Source organism: Mustela lutreola, chromosome 5 (assembly GCF_030435805.1).
Source record: "Mustela lutreola isolate mMusLut2 chromosome 5, mMusLut2.pri, whole genome shotgun sequence".
In the NCBI taxonomy this organism is placed as follows: Eukaryota; Metazoa; Chordata; class Mammalia; order Carnivora; family Mustelidae; genus Mustela; species Mustela lutreola.
In genome coordinates this window covers 119,599,918-119,626,945 of record NC_081294.1, presented here as the reverse complement: position 1 = coordinate 119,626,945, position 27,028 = coordinate 119,599,918, and the positions used below count along the sequence as shown (strand labels likewise).

Here is a 27,028-nt window from a genome sequence, read left to right as displayed (position 1 = left end):
CTCTTGCCATAATACAAAAAGATCTAGTGGTTTCTAAATATAGAAAGGGCATAATATATAAAGATTACAACATACAGTTATAATAAAGAATAAAATATAAAAAAGGCCACAATTCAATTTAATGATCAACAAATACACACACAGAGTAATCTAACTGCATGTTTTAGGGCATACACAAAATTTATTATGGATATTACAGATTCAATGTTAAAAAACCTAGTGGGGGGAAAAGAAAATCTAGTGGAACTTTTACTTAACTATTTGATTACTTAGGAATTAAAAAAAAACATAAACCCTGAAAAATGTAACATAATTTTACCTATCCAAATGTCTAAGTTAGTAAAAAATAAACATGTGGACTAAAGACACAAAAAGAACACAAAATACTTCATTGTCACTGAAGAACTATGTCTGCAACTGTGTTTTTAAAAATAAATCTAAACTAGGGGCACTTGGGTGGCTCAGTCCGTTGGGCTTCTGCCCTCAGCTCAGGTCATGATCCCAGTGTCCTGGGATCCAGTCTCACATGAGGCTCCCTGCTTAGCAGGGAGCATGCTTCTGCCTCTCCCTCTGCTGCTCTCCCTGTCTATGCTCTCTTGAGCAATCTGTCAAATAAATAAAATCTTTAAAAAAAAAAAAAAAAAGAAAAACATAAATCTAAACAGGAAAACAAGGTGACTCTTTAGCAATATGTAAATAAATTTTAAAATGGTACATGAAACAATATAAACATAGAAAAATTCTTTGTGATTAAACTTACTTTTGGATCAGATGTCGCACTTCACTTTCCACTAAATTAAAGAAAAATTTGAGCAGGGTCAGGTAGAGCACCTTAGTGCCAATAATATTTTTTGAAATTTGATGGCAAAAACTTTCATTGTAAAGGCAAGACCTGAAAAACATGAACCCAATAATTTGTGACATACAAAAAAGTCAATGAATATTCTGTGGACGAATACTCTTTCAGGATATTAGATTCTAATGAAATTTCCTTCAACAAAATATAAAGCTAACCAACAAAATCTTATCAATATATTTTCTTTAAAAAGAAAACCAGGTCAAATATCTCATGACATTGAATTTTTAGCAATACAGATCTAATTTCTCTATTTTTCATTGACTGTTATGTTTAATAGCCTAATGGTACTCTTTGTATTATTTCACTGCCAAAGAACAAAAAAATTATGTATTACATTAAATGCTTTCATTTGGGACGCCTGGGTGGCTCAGTTGGTTAAGCAGCTGCCTTCAGCTCAGGTCATGATCCCAGCGTCCTGGGATCGAGTCCCACATCGGGCTCCTTGCTCGGCAGGGAGCCTGCTTCTCCCTCTGCCTCTGCCTGCCATTCTGTCTGCCTGTGCTCGCTCTCTCTCTCCCTCTCTCTGACAAATAAATAAAATCTTTAAATGCTTTCATTTGAGGTTACCAGTTATACACTGAATTTATAAATACTCTCTATAGTCCTCTTCTTACTCAAAATTTTTTGTCATTATGTTTTAGTAAAATGAAGGTGAATAAGGGTTCTATTTTTTTTTTTTTTTGGAGAGAGAGAGCGAGAGAGAGCAAGCAAGCATGTTGGGGTGGGGACAGAGGGAGAGGGACACAGAATTCAAAGCAAGCGCCATACCCAGCATGGACACTGATGTGGGGCTCAATCTCATGATGGAGATCCTGACCTGAGTCAATCAAGAGTTGGATGCTTAACTAAATGAGCCACCCAGGCATCCCCATTTAGGGCTATTTTCTAAGAGTTTAAAAAATTCAATATTTATTTTCTTTCCATCTACTATAGCGGTCCTGTCCAAGAGAACTTTCAGTGATGATGAATATGTTCTACTGAACACAAGAAATGTAGATTGTATAACTAAGGACTTGAAATTTTTTTTTCCCCAAAATTTTTATTTATTTATTTAACACAGAGAAAGAGAGATCACAAGTAGGCAGAGCAGCACGCAAAGAGAGAGAGGGGGAATCAGGCTCCCTGCTCAGTATAGAGCCCAATGTGGGGCCTGATCCCAGGACCCTAAGACCATGATCTGAACCAAAGGCAGAGGTTTAACCCACTGAGCACCCCAGGCGCCCTGAATTTTTTATTTTTTTAAACATTGTCAAATGTGGCTACTGGCTACTGGGTTAGACAGCGAAACTGTGTATTATTTTTTTTTAAAAGAACATACAAATTACTCAGAAGTCTAGGCCTAAGAAAGAAATTCCAGGTAATAATATGTTTTATAATAAACTTCCAACTTTATTATCAATTATATAAACAATATACTTGTAACTTTCTACTTCTGTCTCCATCTTTCCCATCTTCTTTTTGAGTAACACACTGTCATGTTAGGAGGGTCCTTAATGACTACTAAATTTAACAATATTTAATACCCAAATCTCTTCTAGAGGATGTTCTATGTCTATATAGGTAGTCTCTCTGAAAACTGCCAGAGATGGATACTGTAGTATTTTTTATTAAAAAAAGTATATGAATATGTGTGTGTGTGTGTGTGTGTGTGTGTGTACAGAACAGCATGCCCGGGTGGCTCAGTTGGTTAAGCGTCTGCCTTCAGCTTGGGTTATGATCTCGGAGTCCTGGGAATGAACACCACGTGGGGTTTGCCACTTAGCAGGGAGTCTGCTTCTCCGCTCCCTCTGTCTTCCACAAACTTGTGCTTTTTCTCTCTCCTTCCCAAATAAAATCTTTAAAAAAAACCTAATATATTATGGAATATTTCAAATATGTTTAAAAGTAGACTAATAGTATCCAGCTCATATATATGCTTACCACTTCCCTAGACACCTCTGACTCCCAATGAACCCAATTACTTTGGCATGAAAGTTGGTATTTCTATTTATTTAATTTATTTATTTCTATTTATTTAATTTACTTTTAATTCTATCTCCTGTTGCGTTAATTCACCCAAATATTTATTAAACATTTATTATGGTCTAGGTATTATATTAAGCATTGAGAATAGAGTTACTTAAAACTGAGCAACCATGTGAAGAGATGGAAAAACATTTATCATGCAAATGGAAGTGAAAAGCCGGGATAGTAATACTTCTATCAGACAAAACTGACTTTAAAACAAAGACTAAAACAAGAGACAAAGATCATTACATAATCATAAAGGACATACTCCAAGAAAAAGTTTTAACACTTACAAGTATTTATGCACCCAACATAGGAGTCTCCAAATACATAAAGCAACTGTTCAAACAGACATAAAGCAAGAAATTGGGAGTAATACAATAACGGCAGGGGACTTTAATACCCCACTTACATCAATGGATAGATCAGACAGAAAATCAACAAGTAAACAGTGTCATTGAATGACACATTGGACCAGATGGATCTAACAGGTATATTCAGAACATTCCATCCAAAACCAGTAAAATACACCTTCTTCTCAAACGTACATAGACATTCTGCAGAACAGATCCCATGTTAGGCTACAAAAGAAGTCTCAACAAATTGAGAAAGACTTAAATAGTATCATCTATCTTTTCCAACCACACAGTACAAATCTAGAAATCAACCACAAAAAGAAATCTGGAAACAACAAAAATACATGGAGGTTAAACAACATGCTACTAAATGATGAATGGGTCAACCAAAAAATTGAAGAGGAAACAAAAAATACATGGAGACAAATGAAAATGAAAATAAAATGGTCCAAAATCTTTGGGATACAACAAAAGATGTTCTAAGAGGTCTTAGATGTTCTTAGAGCAATACAGGTCCAACTCAAGAAGAAAGAAAAATCTCAAATTAAGAGCTTAACCTTACACCTAAGGAGCCAGAGGAAGAATAACAAACAAAGCCTAACGCCAACAGAACAAAGGAAATAATAAAAGATTAGAGCAGAAATGAATAAGACATACTAAAAAAACCAATAGAACAGATCGATGAAACCAGGAGCTGGTTTTTAAAAAAGATGAATAAAACTGAAAAACGTCCAACTCTTCGTTTTGGCTCAGATCATGATCTCCCAATTGTGAGACTGAGCCTTGCACTGGGCTCAACACACAGTGTGCTTGAGATTCTCTCCCTACACCTTTGCCCTGTGCTTCCCTTGCATATTCGGTCTCTCTCTAAAATAAGTGAAGTAAAACCTTAAAAAATAAACCAAATCTAGAGGCATTACAATCCTACAGTATTACAAAGCTGCATTAATCAACAGTATACTACTGGCACAAAAATAGACACATTGATCAATGGAACAGAACAGAAAGCTCAGAAATAAACCCACAATTATATGGTCAATTAATCCATGGCAAAGAAGGCAAGAATATATGAGAAAAAGACCATCTCTTAAACAAATGGTGCTGGGAAAACTGGACAGTTTCATGAGAAAGAACAAAACTGGACAACTTTCTTATACCATAAACAAAAATAAACTCAAAATGGACTGAAGACCTAAAGGTGAGACCTGAAACCATAAAATTCCTAGAAGCAAACACAGGCACTAATGTCTGACATCAGCTGGAGTAACATTTGTCTAGGTATGTCCCTAAGAAAGGAAAAAAGCAAAATTAAACCAATGGCACTACCCCAAAATAAAATCCTTTTGTCCAGCAAAGAAAACCATCAACAAAACAAAAAGACAACCTACTGAATTGGAGAAAATATATGAAAATGATGTATCTGATAAGAGAGTAATATCCAAAATTATAAAGAACTTAAACAGCTAAAAAACGAAATAATTCATTAAAAATGGGCAGAAGATATGAATAGACAGTTCTCCAAAGAAGACATCCAGATGGCCGAGAGACACATGAAAAGATGCTCATCATCACTAATTATCAGACAAATGCAAATCAAAACTACAATGAGATTATCACTTCACACCTATCAGAACGCCCAAAACCAGAAACACAAGAAACAAATTTCACAAAGACATGGAGAAAAAGGAACCCTCATTAAACTGGTGGTAATTCAAGCTGGTGCAGCAAATGTGTAAAACAGTATGGAGGTTACTTAAAAAATTAATAACTCAAAAAAAATTAAAAACTAAAAATTATGATCCAGTAATTTTACTACTGGGTATTTGCCCAAGGGAAATGAAAACACTAAATGGAAAAGATATATGCAGTATGTTTACTACAGCATTATTTACAATAGCCACAGTATGGAAGCAACCCAAGTATGCATCCAGACATGAATGAATAAAGAATATGTGGTAGATATACACAAAGGAATATTATTCAGCCATAAAAAATATAAAATCTTGCCATTTGTGACAACATGGATGAAGCTAGAGGGTATAAATTTAAGTGAAATAAGTCAGAGAAAGCCAAATACCACATAATTTCACTCATATATGGAATTTAAGAAACAAAATAAACAAACAAAGAAAAGAAGAGACAAAATAAACCAAACTCTTAAAGACAGAGAACAAACTGAGGGTTGCCAGAGAGGAGGAGGCCTTAAATTGGTGATGGGAATTAAAGCAAAACTCATCATGATGAGCAATGAGTAATGTACAGAATTGTTGAATCCTTATATTGTTGTATCTGAAACTAGAAGTACACTGTATATTAATTATTACTGAATTAAAAAAAAGAGTACTTTTCAGAAACTAAAAAGCTGAGTGACAAACTAAACTGAAAAGGTCAAAAATTATGTAGTGACATGAGTTACAAGTTAAAGTATAATTAGGAGTTGGCCAGGTATTCATAGGATGTAAGAATGGAGATATATTTAGGCAGAGAAAACATAAGAACAGAGGAATAGGCAATGAGAAATAGTTTAGTCACTGGGTACATTTGGGAAAACAATGAAGATGAAAATGGAGACACATAGAGCATCTAAATCATGAAAAGTCTTACATGTTTTGCTAAGGAATTTCAAATGTCTTTTATGCATGATGTGTAACTTAACAGAAAACTTTCATCTGGGAAATGACAACATCACTTTGGAAAGAGTATACTGAGGTACTTTGGGAGATAAAGGGAAAAAAGCAGAATCAAGATCAATAAAGCAGGTAGAGAGCTTGATGACAGGAAAGAAAGACAGACAGTAAAGAAAGAAGCAGATTTGGAAATTAGAAAGCATGTCAGCCACATAATCCATATATCCTCATATTCAGTGCCCAATTGTGTTTACATCTCAGTTGCCTACAAAAGTAAAGGAACTACTTTTTATTGATCATTTTATCCCCAGGCTGTAGCACAGTGCCTGACTCCCAATAAGTCTCAATAAACAACTGCTGAAAGAATGAATAAATGCATACTATCTAGATGATTAACTCATCTCAAATATATCACAACTAAGAAAATGAATCTATGTGGATATCAGAGATAACTGAAGGTCTAGCCTTTGCCTGGCTCGTCAAGTATCCTTTCTCTCACTTCTGTGGAGCCCTAAAACTGAGCACTTGGATAAAAAGAAAGTACCTTCTAGACATAGGCAGGTTCTGTCAGATACAGGGGTTATCAGAGAAGTAAAACAATTCGTGGATTTGTAGAAAGAGCAATACAAAGGACTTCCAGAGAAACATTTTCAAGACAAAGGAAAAATCTAGGAAGACAACATGCAGAGAGAGACACAAATGGAATGAATATTTAGGAAATAGTTTCAAAATTCTGATTTCTAGCTGAAAAAAAAAAAAGGAACAAAAAAACACTAAATGAGATAATATATATAGTTATAAATGTCTATACTTTTGATTACCAAAATTTGATAGCCATATTCAATAAATGTTAATTAGATTTTAATATGCACAGATATCATTAACTAAAAACAATGATTTGGCTTTCCTGTTTATTTCATGTATTCATTAAACTTTTTTTTTTTTTTTTGGCGAATAAAACTAAATGACAAATATGACCAATCTAGACTTGGCCTTTTCTTTTTTCTTTTATTGTTTTTAAATGAAAGGGAGAGAACACACAAGCAGGGGGTAGAGGGAGAGAGAATCCCAAGCAGGCTCCACATCCAGCTTGGAGCCCAACATTGGGCTTGACCATGAGATCATGATCTGAGCTGAAATTGACAGTCAGGCACCTAACTGACTCACCCAGGTGCCCCTAGACTTGGCCCTTTTTTATGAGTTTTAAAATAAATACAACATACAGACTACACACACACATTTTCTAAAATGAAATTTACTTCTTTCACTTATATCTAAAACATACACAGCAGAACTAGGAGATGAAATTTAACATCCTCACACATCAAATTCCTTACCTGATAAGCACTTCTATTAGAGACCATGCTCCTTTCATGCAAGTTGGGCACTGAAACAGCTCTAAGTAATATCGTGACATGGCTGGGGACTTCCAAGGAGGATGCAGGTGAAGAAGAGCTGACAATATATGAAAGTATCGGCCAGAGAATGTATCTATATTATCCTATTATTTAAAAATAAACAAATAAAACACTATAGCTAAAAATATACTTTGATGAGTTACTTTAGTCTAAAATTGTAGTAACTCTGACCTAACTTTCTTGCCAAATATGTGTGCTTAGACAAAGGAGATCAATGGAAGTTATCATATTTAGCTAGTGAAATACTACAACTGAAAAAGGCACATTCTTAGTATGTATTTATACATTTAGGTAATCCCAGCTATTGAGATTTACATGAAATGTCCATTTTACTTTTCATGATTATAGTGAGATTAAGAGTTCTCATATGTGACCTGAAAGGAATTAAAGGTATGAAGATTTCATGTAATATGCTAGTTATCACCATTAGTCTGACATAGCTTACACCTGTTATTTCTTCAAATTGTCACTGTGGTAAAGAAAACAATTAGAAAGCTACCTTTGAAAAGCTGTTCTTACTAGCTTTCACAGTTTAAGGAATGTTTGTTGTCTGTGTATACTGTGAATAAAAATAATTATCACTGTACAAATGCCTTTCTAGATCACTGTTGTCAGAGTTTTACATTAGATAATTTATTGCCACAGAAAAAAATCGGATAAATTTTTCCCAAGAGAAAATTATCTTGGAGATTCCAAGAAAATAAATTAAATCAGAGTAGCACCTAGAAAATAATTTAAAAATAGAAATGGGCATCTAAGGTCTTGACCTCACTGGGGACCCCTAGAGAGCTGATGCCCAGTCTTATAATCATTATGGGGGGAGATCCATGCTCCCACCTGGACACACACAGGCAAACAGGCTTTCACAAAAGTACTGGCTCTTAGTTCCACAATGAGATTATTCAGAATGAACCCGTAATGGGGGGGTAGTCCTCCTCTCCCCTCTGTATCTTCTTCATCAACCGTCCTGAACACGTACCCTCCTCCTCCAGAGTACTAGTAGAATATACTTCTTCCACTCCAAACCAGTCTCCGAGGGACTGCAGAATGACTCAGTTTCCTCGGAGCATTCATAAAAACAGTTCACCCAGTGAAGACAAGGAAGATTACTAACAATGCTGCCCTGCTTTTTCTGACATCCTGCACGAGGTAATTAATTGTGTTTTATAAATCTTATCATATAATCAGCATAATTTCACCTCCTGAATTTGGATGAATTCTGGGAAATAACCAAGATCAGGCTGTAGACATCTAAGACCTGAAGGCCATGGACTAGATCCTGGTGATCTCACTAAGACAAATAACCCTGTGAGATGATCCTTTAGCAATCAATCAGTCCTTGCTTTTGTGACATCCAGTCCCCACTGTGTAACTTCAAATTCCTATAAATTCATTAAGGTCCCATTTTGTCTCTCATTGCTGGATTAGTTGTATTATGACAACTATCTAGTAAACTGTGAATTTTTAGTAAATGTTCTCCAGTAACTCCAAATACAAAATACACCAAAAAAAACCACCAACAACAAACCCCCCCCCCCACACAAAAAAACCAACCCCCCCCCAAAAAAACCCCACAAAACCTAAAAAAGAAAGAAAGAAGAAATTGTAAGTGGGTACTGAATTTCCTATTAAAACAAGGGAAAAAATATTGAAAAGAGAAATTAACTGTAAATATATATAAAAAATGAGAATGTTCATATTTTAACATTCTCTTAAAGATTATAAACTCTTACCTGTAGAATGTTCTCTAGTAGAGCATGAAGAAGGCATACAGGGGGGATATAATGTGCTTGTAAAGAGGAAAGTTCCTCAATTGCTTCTTTAAAAAACTGCCCTTCTATGAGACTTTCAATTAAATTTAATATACCTCTAGGAAATTCAGCATTTTTTACCTAAAAAAATAAAAATAATAAAGATTCTATGATTCAAAGAAGAAACAAAAACTCTGGGAGTAAATTTTAAATTAGTAAGGAGATTTAAAATTTTCTCATTTGTAAAATGAAGGTAATTCCTGTCCTCACAACTTCATAGGATTGTTACATGATTCACAAAAGGATTACTTATACGAATGTGTTTTATAGCTACAGGGCACTACAAAAATACACATTATTACTTGATTTATGTATTATTCTCTGTTGCCCCAAATAATAAGGGGAAATACTGTCACTAAAAGAAAATTTGAAAAGGCATTTGCAAAGTATGGCTGACAATGATGAGACCTTAGGCAGAGCTACAATTATACATAGTTCTTTAGGGGCAAAATTATTTCTTGGTTTTCTTTTAAACATATAAGCAAACTATATTCATTAAGATATACTAAATATATTAAGATGTCATCAAGCACAATATTTGCTATAGTGTCACGGAGTCACTCTGAGGATGCCCATTATATAAACTCGAAGAGTTCCATGAAATACATTTCCCTTGGTCAAAGTTTTGTTGTTTTTTTTTGGGGGGGGGGGGCGGGGGGGTCAAAGTATTTTTAACAGCAAAAATAACTACATTAAACTGAAGAGAATTAAAATACTCTGAAAGACTACATGAAACAAATCTTAAAGACTAATGATACAAAGGAAATAATATACTTTTAAAAATATTATACTGAAACTTCCATCTAGAAGTAGTAATTATGAAAGTTACAAAATGTGTTAACAGTGGTACATAACTCATCCATGATGAGCACAAGGTAAGTTTTTAATTCTTGTTACCAGTTTGTACTACCATATATAATATTTTTGGAGCTTTGATCAGAGTATTATTTTTCTTTTTCATTTCTGATTAGAGAAAGTACATTTCAAATTTGTTAGGAGGATCTGTTATGCAGAAAACACATTCCTTTATATCAAAGTAACTAAAAACATCAAAACACAAAGCTTATATTTTTGACTCCATCACCACCCTAGTCCAAGCCCCCTTACCTCAATATTGTACACTGGTTGTTTATCTATTTTAATGCAGCTGTATCTGATAGCCTATAAAACAGCAACCATATTACCAAAATTAAGCATCTTTTTAGGTAGAAAATTACATTTCAGTGTACAAAAAATAAAACCTTAGGCAAACTTACATAATAGACTCAGGAACACTTTCATAGCCATAATTGATCTGATACTGATACACATTTACTCAGACTAGTATCTTCCACTATTTTCAAGTAATAGCACACTCATGTGTGTGAACATTGTCTATTTTCTCTTTCTAAACTAACTTAAAAAATAAAGTCATTTTCATTTTGAAGACCTGAGGTCTACTGTCCTTAGTATTTTAATAATTAGAAATATAAACAAGGAGAACATTTTGTATAAAAGTTCACAGAAGAAAAACATGTGGTCATGTTTTCTATATAATAACATGTGGAGTCTTCCTCTATTGTTTTAAAATACCTATAATTGTGTATTGACTTAAAAGATTATACTGGAAAAATATTTGTAACCAATAAAAAAAGAGACAATGTTCTGATTATATAAGGAGTTCTAGATACAATTATATAAAATAAGTTAATGGAAAACTGAAAAAGAATATAAGTAAGCAGGTGACAAAGACAGAAACATATAAATGGCAAGTGAGGGTATAAAATATGTTCAAACTTACTACTGTCAAAAGAAATACAAATTAGAACAACGATAAAGCTCTGGCTTCCAGTTAGGATGTAGAAGCAAATACCCACAACCCTCTGGGTAAGGGAATGGAAAAGAAAATCTTTACCCCTGGAAAAGGGAAAGAAAAGAACATGGTCCCAGGTCATTAGCAATCCCCTACCACTGGGGGCAGGGCAAGATCACTGAGAAAGTCTCCCCACGACCTCCAACCCTAAAGGGCTGCATAAGACTGAGGCTGACCCAGGATATCATAAAAGGGCCCCAATGTCAAATATCTGGCTAGCAAGCATTTTATTTTGCTTTCTAATTTTATTAATTTTTTTTTTTTTTTTTTTTTTTTTTTTTTAACAGACAGAGAGAGAAAGAAAGCAAGAGGGAGGAAAAGAGGGGTAAGGGACAGAGGGAGAAGTAGGAGAAAAAAAATCTCTCTCTTGGATTGATCTCACAACCATAAGCCACAATCAAGAGTTAGACGCTTAACTGACTGAGTGCCCCAAGCTAGCAAGCATTTTAGCGCCAAGATACACAGTCTAGAGCCCCTAGACTGTGGGGACTGGACTGGATGGTCCAGTCAGTTAAGTGTCTGCCTCCGCTCAGGTCATGATTCCAGAGTCCTAGGACTGAGTCCCACATGGGGCTCCTTAACTCAGCAGGGAGCCTACTTCTCCCTTTTCCTCTGCTGCAACCCCTGCTTGTGCTCTCTCTTTGACAAATAAATAAAAAATTAAAAAAAAAAATTAGCTATCATTGCTGGGTGCCTGGGTGGCTCAGTGGGTTAAGCCTCTGCCTTTGGCTCAGGTCATGATATCAGGGTCCTGGGATCGAGTCCTGTATCAGGCTCTCTGCTCTGCAGGGAGCCTGCTTCCTCCTCTCTCTTTCTCCCTGCCTGCCTCCTACTTGTGATCTCTGTCTGTCAAATAAATAAATAAAATCTTAAAAAAAAAAAAGATACAGCAGTTTATAAACACCTAATTTATCTGTAGCTTCACTGAGCTATAAACAGCAGAGAATTCAGTTTATTTATTAAATGTATAAATACATTTCTGTACATAACAAATTAATAAATTGAGAAAAATTTAAGACACATTAAACATCATAATGAGTCATTACTGTTATTATTATATTTTGGTTCTACTAGAGAAGAATAGGAAACTATAGAAAATTTCAGTAGGCCAAGTTCTACCTGAGCTCTATATATGTGCTTCTTTAACTCATTTTTTATTTCAGCAATATCCACATCTGTCCTGACATCCTTGGCTTTAGATTCTTTGGCACGATCAGCAAAAAAAGAACTCTTCATTTCTTTCTGCATACATGTAGAAGTATTTTAGACAGTGTATTAAAGACAATATTACCACAAATTTAAGTATCATAATAAACAACAGAATACAAGAAGAACACATTCATGCAGCATTAACTTCAACAAAGATCCTTATAATCATTCTTTATAAAAATTATACAAGGAAATAAAGTTTTAAAAAAAGCAAATATTTTAATTTGGGAAGTTTTACCTAGGATAATTTTCCTTTCAATCCCAAACTTTCCTTTCCTCAACCCCGTTGTTGCCATGGTCACATATAACATGATTCATTATTTATTTACCTTTATCATTTTTCTGAAGATCCTTCTGGATATATGCATATAAACATGCTGTGGTTTAGATAAAATCAAGTTATACTCTAGAATAATTAACTCAAGAAGGATCCCAATCAAAAGACAAGCTATCTTATTAAAAATGATCTCTATTATACCAGGGAAGAACAAGACAAAAACTAAAATTTAGATTAGAATGCATTACCCAAACTTCCTTACACATGTAGTCTTAAGGGATTTTTATTCTAGGAATTTTAGCCTCTTTTTTCAGAACCTTTATTTCTTTTTCATTTTTGTGACATTCAGGCAAATCATAATATATTTGAATATCCTGATTATTAATTCAGATTTCCTTGTGTATGCATGTAAAAAATACTGTCTTTATAAACTAAAGTTAATTACAACATTAGTTATGAATATCACACCAGATCAACTGAAAACCATTTTTTTCAAGGGGTGCAGGTTATATTTGACACAGCAAGCAATTATAAAATAAGATGTTATGTCTAGATTATATTATGGAAGCCAAAGAAAATTAACTGTTTAGCTCAGCTTAGAAAGTTTTACCTGATCTCTATATATGTGCTTTCTTGAGGTACTTTTAAGTTTGTTATGTTCAATGTCTTTCCTGGAATCTCTTTCATTTTCTTTTTTGCGTTTTTTCCTCAAAGTGTAACTCCTTTGAATATCTTCATCCCTTTTCTTTATTTCCTTCTACAAGTATTCAGAACACCATTAAATCTCAACAGGAATGACAGATGTTACAAAATCCAAAAAAACCCTCAAGAATATGACTTACAACACAAGTATACAATGTTAAAAAAATAGTTTTATCAAAAACGAAACCTCATCCATTGTTAAAGTTGGTATAAATTAGGGAAACATTTTGGAACACAGCTGGGCATTACATATTTCAACCTAGCAAATCCACCCTAAGGAATATATCCTAAGTTAGACAAACTCTTGTATATATGCACCAAGAGTCGTGTAAGAGAACGTTCACATTGTTCATGGCACAACTATTCATAACTGCAAAAACCAAGCAAGCAGACATAAACCAAGAAAATGAAACCCAAATTTACTTATATCTGTAAGTAAAATGGTTAAAGATATAGTTGCAAATCAATGGATTAAAGATTATATATGCCAGTAAAAAAAAAAAAAAAAGCATGACTATGAACACCATCAACTACAAAAAGTTCGTTAACAGGCAAAATTAAACAATATATTGCTAGAGATAAGGAAATGCCAGCAAAACTATAATGAAAAACAAGAAAACAACAAAAATGCCAAGATAGAGGTCACCCATGGGAAGAGAGATAACAAAGAGGATATAGTTTGGAGATGACACAGTAGGCTCTTAAACTAGTAATGCTCTATTTCTTAACCTAGCTGGTGCATACATAACACTCTTTTATACTCTTTTTAAAATTGTACACAAATGCCTTATAAACATTTCTGTAAATGTAATTCAGAAGGAACAATGTTTTGAGTATCATTACATTTGATAGACTTAGAAAAGGGCTGAAAATTATAAATCATTTTTCATTTGGAAGGTCTCACCTGACTTTTGCATGTGTGCCTTCTTAAGGTATCTCTCATTTTACCAAGTTTCAAATCTCTACTGGAATCTCTGAATTTTTCTTTTTTGTGATGTTCAGTCAAAAGAGAACTAACATTAACATCTTCATCATGATTTTTCATTTCTTTCTACATGTATGGAAGAAAACTTCAATTAGACTGTGGATGAAACATAGCCTTAACACAACCAATGCAAGCAACAACAGAAAAACCCATTCAGGAAGGTAGGCTTTCTAAAACATACATACAAGATTAACTATAGTAAAGAGCCTTGAAATTGTATTACATCTTAGCTACACTAAAATGAAGCAGAGAAATGTAGATTTCTGTTCAGGAAGGTTTATATTGTGTTCACATATACATTTCATGTCGGTACTTTTATTAATCTTTCTTGGAATCTCTACTTTCCCCCCCCCCCATTTGTCATACAATTAGTCAAAAACACAATTTGGTTATCTTCATTATTTTATTTTTCCAAAATTTCCAAAAAATTTTGAAGATTTTTATTAATTTACTTGAGAGATGGAGAGAGAGAGAGAGAAAGAGAGAGAGAGACCACAGAGGGAGAGAAGCAGACTCCCCACTGAGCAGAGAGCCCAATGGGGGGCTTGATCCCAGGACCCCGAGATCATGACCTGAGCCAAAGGCAGATGCTCAACCAACTGAGCCACGCAGGTGCTCCTATTTTTCCAAGTATTTCTAAAAATAGTTTTAGACGTAGACCAAATAGAATCTTGCGATTATTAGACATATCAGATAAAAACATCTCAAAAAATCTTTTTACAGGCGCACCTGGGTGGCTCAGTTGGTTGAGCAACTGCCTTCAGCTCAGGTCATGATACTGGAGTCCTGGGATCGAGTCCTACATCAGGATCCCAGCTCCATGGGGAGTTTAAGTCTCCTTCTGACCTTCTCCCCTCTCCCGCTCTCTCACTCTCTAATAAATAAATGAAAGCTTAAGAAAAAATCTTTTTACAGAACATAAAATTTTAATAAGGTTAAGGAGTATTAAAACCATATTGTTTACTCATTATACAAAGTTATATATGATTATATATCATACATATTATTAGTTACGGGCATACAATATAGTGATTCAACAATTCTATACATTACTCAGTGTTCATCATGGTAAGTGTACTCTTAATCCCCATCACCTACCTCATCCATCCCCCCTACTGTCCCTCAGGTGACCATCAGTTCTCTACGATTAGGTGTCTGATTTTTTTGTACAAAGAAACTGATTTTTAAAAATAGAAATTTGTACCTGAATTTTAGTGTTATACAACATAAACTGATGTATTTTCATAATTCCCATCTTTTGCATAATCTCCATTTGATTCTTTTTTCCATGTTAAAAAAAAAACTTTATTTTAGTAACTCCCATCATTTTACATTCCTTTCTGAAAGTCCAAATTTTTATACTGTGGCTTATGATGCATTTTTCTCAGACAGATTAGCTCAAAAAGCCTCTTATTATGCTGGGTGGCTCAGTCTGTTAAAGGTCTGACTCTCGGTTGTTGACTCTTGGTTTCAGCTCAGGTGAGCTCAGGTCGTGATCTCAGAGTCACTGTGCACCTGCGGGAAATCTGCCAGTTTCCCTTTTCCTTCCCCTCTGCCCCTCCCCACCTCATGTGCCCTCTTTCACTCTCGAATAAATAAATCTTTAAAAAATTTAGTTTTGGGCGCCTGGGTGGCTCAGTGAGTTAAAGCCTCTGCCTTCGGCTCAGGTCATGGTCCCAGGGTCCTGGGATAGAGGCCCACATGGGCGGGGGGGTGGGGGGTGGGGTGGGGGGGGTGGGGGTGGTTGTGTGTCTCTGCTCAGCAGGGAGCTTCCTCCTCTCTCTGCCTGCCACTCTGCCTACTTGTGATCTTTGTCTGTCAAATAAATAAATAAATCTTTAAAAAAAATATTTAGTTTAGACTAAGTAATAATACTAGGCCAGTGATCTGGTAAATCAAATAGTCTGTTTCATAAAGCACAGTATGAAATTGAGCATAATTAAACATTAGCTATTCTAGGGTAGAAGTAATAATGCCTTTTTTTGGTTGCCGCTATTTGAAAAGTTTTATAGGAGAGCCACATACATGCTTTCTTAATCTACTTTTCATTGGTTCAAGTTCAAAGTCCTTCCTGTTTGTCTTCCTTATTAAATCAAAATAGAATTCATTTGTATCACTTAAAAAAATTTGTTCAATATGCAGCAAAATACTAGACTTTAGGTCATGAATCATGAATATACATAATTACTGAAAGAGAAGAATCCTTTATAAGAAATACATTTATGTTAAACATCAGGGGAATTATAAGTAATTCTCATGTGTTGAAAATGCACTACACATTAGGAACTGTGTGTTCTTATATGCATATATGTGTTATTTCAATAAAAGTCTCAAAAACTGGGACATATGGCAATATCTTGAACAAGCTCAAATCACAGATAATAAAAACAGAGCTAGGTTCAAATACTAGCTCTGATTTCAAAATTCGTATAATTTCTACCATATGCTGCCCCCAAAATAATGATGCAAGAACCAGAAATGTACATTTTTTTATTTTTGCCCATAAAGTTTTACCTGGGTCCTACACATGGTCTCTTTTAAGGCACCTTTCATTTTAAGAAATCCCTTATCTTTCCAGAAATCTTTGTTTTTTTCCTGATTGCTGTGTTTATTCCAAACAGAATGGATCTGGGAATCTTCATCATTCTGAATTTCTTTCTGTATGTATATATAAATGGTTCAGACAATCAATTTAGTATAATAACAACACGTACTTTACATTATCCAACATTATCTAACTGCAAAAGAAGGTAAAATTCCTCCTCCTAAATAAAATTATTAAATGGTAGTAAATTCTTTCAAGGAAAATAATTCAAAACAAAGGTCCTGAATAACTAAGTGATTTCTGTGTATCTTCAAAAAATATAATGCTTTGTTGGCCTAGTAACAATCAAGCCTTTTCATGAATAATCAAGAACAGAAATGTTTTACCTAGTTCCAGTCCAAGTTAAAGGTACAATATAGATAAAAATAAATTTCAGATTAGATTACTTCTGATTATTTTTCAGGTTTTTACCGATAAGGCTTCTAATCTGCAAGTCTACTACATACACAGAGGAAAAGAGGCCTAAAAGAATTCACAGCTCTTATTTTACTTGAATAGCAATAAACAATTACTTTTGCCTAACTCTTTATCAAATATTTAAATTTTTCTTGCCAAGAAAAACAAACTGAATTCATAAACCACCTACCAATGATGTTTAAGACATTTGCATATGTACCTATATATAGAATTCTAAAAGTTCAGCAAAATAAAGAGATGGAAGTAAAAATGAGTTCATGACATATACTACAATGCACTTAAGGGATGGTATTCAGAGATTCCTGATCTTTACTAAGAAATGAGAGAATCACTGTCCTCTAAGGGAACAGTTATGATATAAACTGAAATATGTAAGGCCTATGGTGTCATCTTTGGTTCCCTTTCACCTGTCCTGGGATTCCTATGTAGATGTGAGGGTCTTTTAGCAGACTGCAATCCTCCAATCAAAGAACAATTCCTGAGAGTACTTGATTAACTTTCTTTTTATTCAAGAAAGTAAAACTGAAAACTAAGAAAAATGAAGAACTTTCCTTCTTCCTATGCCAGGCATCAAAGAAAGAATTACTCTGAATGTACAAACCATAATTATTGTTAAGGACTACTTGAAGTGGGATAAAAGTGACTTTCTGGCTTTAAATTTAAAACTGATTGACAATGGGAGGATACATCCTTACAGCCCAGAGCATTAAGAAAGGTCTAAAATACAGAATGAATTAATCCTACATAGATTTCAGTAATCTAGTATGATCCAATAAAGCAAAAGAACATTCCATTATCATTAATGAGGCAAGAACATACTATTTTCTAATCTTAGATCTATTTACTTATGTATCTATTTCAGGATGTTAGATATTGACCTGTGAAATAAAATGTACAAAGCAAGTACCTTACATAAATTAACTAACTAAAAACCATAACCTGACAAATGAGGAAATTTGGAAGCTTTTTAGAATAATATATTTTTTATAGAGTGAAATGATCAATATGTATTTTTCTCCAAATCACTAATACTTTAATTGAATACTTTAATGAAATATATAGGAAGTATTTTATCTGTAAATATTCATTGCTTATTCCTTATTTCTTTTATTTTTATTTTTATTTTTTTTAAGATTATTTATTTATTTATTTGAAAGACAGAGATCACAAGTAGGCAGAGAAGCAGGCAGAGAGAGAGAGAGAGAGGGAAGCAGGCTTCCTGCGGAGCAGGGAGCCCGATGCGGGGCTCGATCCCAGGACCCTGAGATCATGACCCGAGCCGAAGGCAGCAGCCCAAACCGCTGAGCCACCCAGGCGCCCCTCCTTATTTCTTTTAAAAAATCTTTATATTTTTTTTATTATTTCAAAGAGAGAGAGAGAGCACACAAGTGAGCAAACATAAGAAGCAGACTCCCTCCTGAGTGGGGAGCCCAAGGTGGGGCTCGATCCCAGGACGCTGGGATCATGACCTGAGCCTAAGACAGATGCTTAAGCAACTGAGCCGCCCAGGCACCCCTCTTATTCCTCATTGTATAAATATTTCTTTGGTGCCAACTATATACTAGACACTGTGTTAAGTGTCTCCTATATGACCTACAAAAAAAAGGCCATGTCTAGTCTCTCTTATATAGTACAATTTGTGTTCCAAATAGATGACCAAAGCCTACTTATTCAGTAAATTATTCTATTATCTAGGAGTAAAGTAGCACAGCGTGGCAATGACAGTCCACCTGGCTTCTGATTCAGCTATTTGATGGGGTTTATTGTTTTACACTAGGTATAGAGAGACTTTTTACACTAGGTATAGAGAGACTATTGTTTTACACTAGGTATAGAGACCCAAGTATAAGTCCCTGGGTCTTATTCCTTGATTCAGCCATGGCATTCACCACACAATTCATGACACAGGATACAAAATCAGAGAGGTAAGCAAAGAGTGCTCTACATGGTTCTTTGCTAGTATCCATACCCTGATTCTTAAATGTATCTGAAGATCTTAAGATTTACTACTAGTTATGGCACTGTTAAAAGCATTAGGTATTTTTAACTACCCAGAAAGAGACCAGGTGAATATCAAGGTTACCTACTAATACCCCTACAAACCCAAGGTTACCTACTTATAACCAAATGTGTATAGGAAAGAGCAGTTAAGGAAAGAAGTCTTAAATTTTTGGTCTGACACATGTCAGTTGCAGGAGCATGGGCAAATACTCGAAGCTTATTGTACTTCATTTGTACTTCATGTACTTCATTCCAACTATAAAATGAGGCTATAATACATACACACAGGAATATGATGTTTTATAAAAGTAAGGTTAAGGGTATATAAGAGTGCCTGGCTGGCTCCATCGGGAGAGCATGCAACTCCTGACCTTGGGGTGTGAGTTCAAGCCTCATGTTGGGTGCACAAAGAAAGGAAGAACAGAAGGGTGGGATGGAAAGAAAAGAAAGATAAGTAAACAGAGAGATTGATTAAGGGTGCATAATGCTTAGCAGAGAGAGCATGGCACATAGTAATCATTCAATAAATATTAGTCTACAATAACAGCTGTAATAGTTCTCACAACAACCAAAGTAAGATAGTATTAGCTTCTATGTACAAAGGAAGAAATTCAGTCTCAGGATAGAGGACTTTCCTGTGCTAAAAAAACTAATCAGTTATAAATCTGGGTCACAAATCAGTTGATCTGCCATTAAAAAAATGAATGTTTTCTTCTATCATTCCTACTGTATTTAAGACTTTTCTGCAGTTCAATTTTAATTTTCTTTCTTAGGCAGACAGTCAAAAGAAGTTTTAAGTATTCCTAAGTATCCTCCTTTTTTGGGGAGCAAGGCCTTCCGTGGGCCAAACAATTGAGATATATTAGTCATTTGTTCCTCTACATTCCTTTACCTTACATTTGAATTTGCCAAAGCACAATACACACTAAATTAAGTTTCTGTGTTCTGTTTTCAACACGAAATAGTAAGCACCTTGAAGCCTAATATGTGCTCTTACTCATTTTGCCTAGTGCACAGCATCGTGCCTGGTACATCAAAAGCCTTCAATAAATATCTACAAACCTGAATTAAACAGATCCCTAATTCTGTTACTCAGGAGCTCTCTTAAAAAAAAAAAAAAAGAGTATAAGCAAAAAAGTATAAGCAGGTTAAACAAAAGTTTTTTTAAACAATTGCTTGTTATTTTTAACTCCATCTTACACGGCAATTCTCAGAAGATACTTCAGAATCCATCTAATGAGGAATGTGATATGCTATATGCCGAAGTGGTAAAAGAAAAGAAACATATTACCATGAAGTTAACTATTTTCTTCTCAGAAGTTATCACAAAATGCTTTCCTTATTTGGAATGTAGTTATGAACTCCCAGCTGCCTAATCCAGAATTCATAAAACAATGTATTCTAAAACAAATGTAAGTTATAGAGTATCTGCTTTTACTTGATATACTATTGCTGCCCTCCAATATTTCAGCAATTCAATCTGAATGCCATCAAATTACTGCAATAAAATAAGACTATGGATAAAGTATATCATAGTTTATACTTTATTCATTTGTTTCCATAGAAAAAAAAAGAAAATTCAGATACTTTTACTAATCTAGTCAAGAATGGCTTTCATTCTATTAACAGTTAAACTGTTCAGATATGTAGATAACATAGGAGGCTTTTGGCAGCAAGTAATAGAAAACCAACTCAAAGTCACGTAAATAATATGGATGTTTTATTACCTCACAGCATGGTAATGTGGTCCAGTGCTAAGACAGGTTTCAGGGTTGGCTAAGTCTCTTGGCAAGGATTCACATTGTGTGTCTACATTTTGCTATCTACACGGTTGGTTTCATCTTGAGGATGCTTCCCCTCATGGTCAAAAATTGGCTGATAGTAATAATTTAGATTACATTCTCCCATGTTCTTATCTAATAGGAGCCAGGCTGCCAGAGGCTATCTCTTCAGAAGGATGAAGAAACTTCCCAGAACTTCTTACATATTACTCTTCATGTCCCACAGATCAGAACTGATTGACATGCCCATTCCAAGACCCATCGTTGTCAAAGGCAACAAGATCATCTATAGTCCAAGCAGATCCATCCCCTGAAATAAGGTCATATTTCCAATCTACATTGCTGCTACTCAGTACGGAAGGGTAACTACAGAACAATGTATCATATCTACTTTTGGGGGGCACCTGGGTGGCTCAGTGGGTTAAGCCGCTGCCTTCGGCTCAGGTCATGATCTCGCGTCCTGGGATCGAGTCCCACATCGGGCTCTCTGCTCGGCAGGGAGCCTGCTTCCTCCTCTCTCTCTCTCTGCCTGCCTCTCTGCCTACTTGTGATCTCTCTCTGTCAAATAAATAAATAAAATCTTTAAAAAAAAACAAAAAACAAAAAACAAAAAACAAAATATATCTACTCTTGGAAGACTCAAAGAAACTTCATAATTTCTTTATTAATTTAACACAAAATGAGAACTCATGTGCCAGGCTTTATGCTAGATTATTCAGATATAACTATGGAAAAGAGAGGTATCATCCTCATGACATGGTCCTTTTGGTTTAGATGGGGAAAACAGATTTTAACCACGTAATCAGACAGTTGATTCCTTGAAGAGGCATCATTATAATTGGAATTTGAATGATGAAGAGAAGGCAGGCAGGCATAGAGGGTAAGAGTACTGGGGAGGACCTTTCCAGGGAGAAAAATTAGCTTTTGAGAAGACACGGAGATAGGAAGTAGCTTAGCCTGTTTAAGAAATTGGGTGGCTCAGTGGGTTGAAGCCTCTGCCTTCCGCTCAGGTCATAGGGTCCTGGGATCGAGTCCCACATCGGGCTCTCTGCTCAGCAGGGAGCCTGCTTCCTCCTTTCTCTCTGCCTGCCTCTCTACCTACTTATGATCTCTGTCAAATAAATAAATAAAATCTTAAAAAAAAAAAAAAAGAAAAGAAATTGGGAGAAGGCAGTTTTATTATACTATAGTTGAGCACAGAAAAAAATTGAGCAGGATATACCTGAAAGGCAAGACTGACAAGAATTCTGTGGGGAACTTTAAAGCCATGTTGGAAGTTTAGGACTTTATCCTAAAAGCAATGGGAAGCCACTGGAGAGTTTAAGTAGGACAGTGACAAGATTAGAATTGTTTTACACAGAATATTTTGGATACTCTGAATGATGTAGAATAGATTCGAGAAGAAAAAGGTAAGAGTAATTAGTACACTACCAAGAGTTAAAAGGTAGAGAGCACTTAAGAGTCTATTTTAGGAGGACAGAGAAAAGATGATGAACTCAGTATGATGTTAATATAGGAAGAGGGAAGCACTGTGATTTGAATGGTATTTAAGATGATAAAATTAAAGGGAGTTGATTGGCAAAATGTGGGGAATAAGGGAGAGGAAGGTTTCAAGGGTTATTAACAGGTCTCTACGTAAGTTAGATAAAGGGTTATAGCATCTATTGAGATGGAAACATTTAAGGAGTCAGTTTTTCCTACAAGATCAAGGTGGCGTTTTTAAACATACTAAGGTTTCTCTACCTCGAGTGACCCTTCTTAAAAATTCTTTTATTTCCAGAGAGAATTTCTTCTAGGACTGTTCCCATTCAAACAACTTAAGTGGCCTTTGTACCAAATGGGAATAAGGAGGTAGAGGAACAGGACAGGAAAATATTTCTAAATCCTTACAAAAAAGATTTAGAAAGACTTATTTCTAAATCTTTTTTTTCCATGGGAAAAATACCTACATATTCTTAAATCATACCATGGTTCACTGCTATTTTATTTGTACTCTGACATAAAATGCTAAAATTAGTTTGTAGTAAATATCACTAAAACATAGAAAACTAAAATAGAGACTCAAAAAGAAGACATTTTATATTCAACAAGCAAGCTTCTTCCATATTTATTAGAAATAATCTCAAATATTTAAATAATTGAAAGCAACTGCCTTTAAAAATATGTCACTTTAATTATAGCTGACCTTTGAAGAACATGGGGATTGGGGCACCAATATCCCCCCCCCCCCGTCTAAAATCTACATATAACTTGTAGCCCTCCCCCAAAACTCAACAGCCTACTGTTGACCAGAAATCTTAGCGATAGCTGAAAAATGTATTTTATATATGGGTTACATACTCCATTCTTATAATAAGGTAAGCTTAAAAAAAGAAAATGTTACTGAGAAAATCATGAAAAGAGAATATATTGAGAGTATTGTACTGAATTATTAGATCTGTTTATAAGTGGATGCATACAGTTCAAAGGTCAACTATACTTCTAATCACTGTATTTTTAAACTTTAGAATGCATTTTAATTTTTAACATATTTCACAGTATGGATATTCTATAAACACTAAAAATTGATTTTTACTTATTTTACTTACCTCTAAAAGAAAATCCCCTAGATACTGAATTGGATAAAATGGAGCCTTAAAATGGTCTTTTTCTTGCTCAGCCTTGATTCTTGCATTACTTGCAATCACATGAGTTATTCCACTTGGTGAACTTTTTGGTAAAATAACATTTGCTTTTCCAGCCTCCAGAACTCTAAATAAAAATGTAAAGAGTACAAAAAGAACTTAAAAAAAAAAAAAAAAAGCATATTCAGTCAAATTATCTAAATCAATTACTTCCTTGGAGTAGGCGTGGAACTTTCTGAAAGAATTAAATCCCCCTGAGTTGAGTGCCATGGAGAATAACTACTGCAGTGATTTCTTAAATTATAACTTGCTCAGAGAAGATGTTAAAGAAATCACGCTCTTCTGTTTACCCATTTCTTGATATGGAAAGACTTTTTAAGAATCAAGCATGTTGAATTTATTCCTTAAGGAAAAATCACCTCCATAAGCCAAAAGAATAATGAAAGAGGTTGAATGTAGCTACTTCAGAAGGCAACCACCTCCAAGGAAATCATTCTAAACTACAGAAAAGGAACTACAGTTGCTAGAATTCTTATAAAAAAATTAATTCTTGATTAACTAACTTTTGACATCCCAAAAGTTTCATGAAAGTTCTGTGGCTGCTTAGGATTTAGAAAGTCACAAGAGAACACTATTATCACTTAACATTAAGAAAAAGCCAAATGATCTACAATATCTTAACTTTCCACAAACCCATCAGAGAGCAAAGGTAATAACCAAGCAAGGAACTTAACTTCCCTAAGAGTGATAATGATAAACCCCTTTGTGAAGAGACCGGATACTCAAAAAACTATTTCATTTTGCCAGGGTGCAGGAGAGAAGTAGCTGTCATAAAAGTAGGTAAAACTGTAACAAATTTAAGGGCCAAAGGCAAGTACCATGATGATTTATAGTATCTGGGAGTTACTGACTCAAGGAAAGTTCACCCTCACTTGAAACCTCTTTGCCTCAGTAGTCATGAAAAAGATTAAGGGCAGATAACATTCCCTACTGGGTAGCACAAGTGGGCCAGTGAGGACCAGCTGATCACCAAAAGATAGACATTAAACCTGGTCCACTTCCCTGGATCCTTCGCTCACATGAAGAAAATGTCCTAAGTTATTGGGGTAAGGTCTTAATATACTTTTAGAATCCAGGAAAAGATGCACTGCTTCTGTTGGGAGAACATAAGTAAAATCTATGTGCCCTGAGAAAGGGGCAGGAAAACCTCCTGCTGCATTGCCCAAAAAAGAGTATACTGTTTCTGGACGAGGGATAAAGGCAAAATCCATCTGTCCCTGGGCAAGCGGCAGAAGAAATGCCACTCAAACATAGGTTTCCGCATCAATACAAAGCAGAAATCTAACACTGGGGCAGAGGGTGAAAACGGTCTCTTGCCAAAACCCTGCCCACAGATACAAAGCAGAATTTGGCTGCCATGGGTAACTGAGACACAAGTACTGAGAAAGTGCCAACACCAGAGAACAAGAACACAAAGAATATTTAAGACTGAAGTCTACCAGCAGAACCAAAACATATCTTACTCTTAGCCTCAACCTAGAGAGGAGTAACAAGCAAGAAAAGAAGAGAATGACAAGACAGTCCTCCTATGACCCAGGCATGCGGGCACTACGGAAAGCTGACAGTGAAGCAAAAACATCGATTAAAAACCCCAAGAACGGAGGCGCCTGGGTGGCTCAGTGGGTTAAAGCCTCTGCCTTCGGCTCAGGTCATCTCAGGGTCCTGGGATTGAGCCCTGCATCGGGCTCTCTGCTTGGCAGGAAGCCTGCTTCCCCCTCTCTCTCTGCCTGCCTCTCTGCCTACTTGTGGTCTCAGTCTGTCAAGTAAATAAATAAACTCTTAAAAAAAAAAAAAAAAAAGAAAGAAAAACACACCCAAGAACCAGGCCAAGCACAAAGAAACAGTACTCTACTGCAGGAGTAACCAGAAAGGATGCACTAAAGGTATCTATAGCACTAACAAAATCTAAAACCTGCTCAAAAACTGACAAGATTAACTCAACTAACAGCTTTACAGAAAAAAGTAAGCCCATTTTTGGACATAAATATTTATTTGAGCCTCCACTGATCTATATGTGAAATCTTACACATGCAAGAAAACAATACAAGACATACACAAAAGAGAAGAAACCAAACCACTGTCAAGAGACAGAGGAATATAAAGCACATTTGCTAAAATTATCAGAAAGTGACTTTAAATTAACTATGACTGAAATGTTTGAAAATACAAAGGAAAAAAACTGAATAAACTGCATTAAGAGATCAGGAACTGAGTACATAAAAATGGTGGAAATAAAAGTTACACTATCAAAGAATAATCTCTTTGACAGGCTTAAGAATAGACTACATTCAACTAAGGATGGAGTCAATGAACTTAATGATAGGTCAATAGAAATTATCCACCTGAAACAAAAAATGGGAAGAAAGTTAAAAACAAAACAAAACAGAACATACAGAAACTGTGGAAAAGAATTAATTTGCCTAAAACACAGGTAATAGAGCACAAGAAAAAGAAGACAACAGAATTTAAAACATAATGGCTGAGAATTTTCCATAATAAAAGATAAAAAGCCACACATCCAAGGTCAGAAACTCCATGCAAATAATACGAACAAATAAATAACAGATAATACATAAGACACACACACATTTGGATACATTATCAAACTGCGAAAAACCACAGGTAATATCTTGGTTGTTGTTGTTTTTTTTAAGATTTTATTTATTTATTTATTTGACAGAGAGAGAGAGATCAGAAGTAGGCAGAGAGGCAGGCAGAGAGAGAGGCAGGCAGAGAGAGAGGGGGAAGCAGGCTTCCTGCCGAGCAAAGAGCCTGATGTGGGGCTCGATCTCAGGACTCTGGGAACATGACCTAAGCCAAAGGCAGAGGCTTTAACCCACTGAACCACCCAGGCGCCCCAATATCTTGCTTTTAAGATTTTAATTTCCAATTGACCATTACTAGCATATAAAAAATAGTAATTTTTATGTAGTGACTTATTACTCTGCCATCCTGCTGAAATCAATAATTACTTCTAATAGCTTTTCCGGATAAATTACTTAGTATTTAGCCATATCTTTTGGAAATAAAGAGAATTACTTTATTTCTTTCTATCTAATTCTATGTTTCTTATTTATTTTCTTTGCCTTATTGTACTATCTAGTACCTCTAGTAAAATCTTCAATAGAAAAGGTCAGAGTGCAGAGCACCTGGGTTGCTTAGTCAGTTAAGTGTCCAACTATTGATTTCAGCACAGGTCATGACCTCAGTGTCTTGAGATTGAACCCCATGCCAGGCTCTGCACCGGGGATGGAGCCTGCTTAAGATCCCTACCCTCAAGTCCCCAAGCTCTCGTTTTCTCTTAAAAAAGAAATGGTTAGAGTGAGCAACCATTTCTTAATTCCTAATTATGGAAGAAAAAAAAAATCCATGATATTAAATTTATCTATTTTACAGTTGTCAGTCGCTCAGACTGAAGACACAAAAACTCTTAAAAA

At 35.1% G+C, this 27,028-nt stretch overlaps 1 protein-coding gene across 2 annotated transcripts in view; it reads right to left on the bottom strand.

Moving 5' to 3' along the window:
• SLF1 (SMC5-SMC6 complex localization factor 1) overlaps window positions 1-27,028 on the bottom strand; it is an 87,259-nt gene that overhangs the window by 39,596 nt on the left and 20,635 nt on the right. For both annotated transcript variants that reach the window (XM_059175471.1, XM_059175472.1), the window contains 9 exons: window positions 23,496-23,658; window positions 16,618-16,761; window positions 14,023-14,169; window positions 13,027-13,173; window positions 12,050-12,172; window positions 10,186-10,239; window positions 9,001-9,159; window positions 7,187-7,350; window positions 761-892 (listed from right to left, as the gene is read on the bottom strand). In XM_059175471.1, coding sequence (XP_059031454.1) covers window positions 761-892; window positions 7,187-7,350; window positions 9,001-9,159; window positions 10,186-10,239; window positions 12,050-12,172; window positions 13,027-13,173; window positions 14,023-14,169; window positions 16,618-16,761; window positions 23,496-23,658 — 1,233 coding nt within the window. The remainder of the gene's footprint in view (window positions 1-760; window positions 893-7,186; window positions 7,351-9,000; window positions 9,160-10,185; window positions 10,240-12,049; window positions 12,173-13,026; window positions 13,174-14,022; window positions 14,170-16,617; window positions 16,762-23,495; window positions 23,659-27,028) is intronic.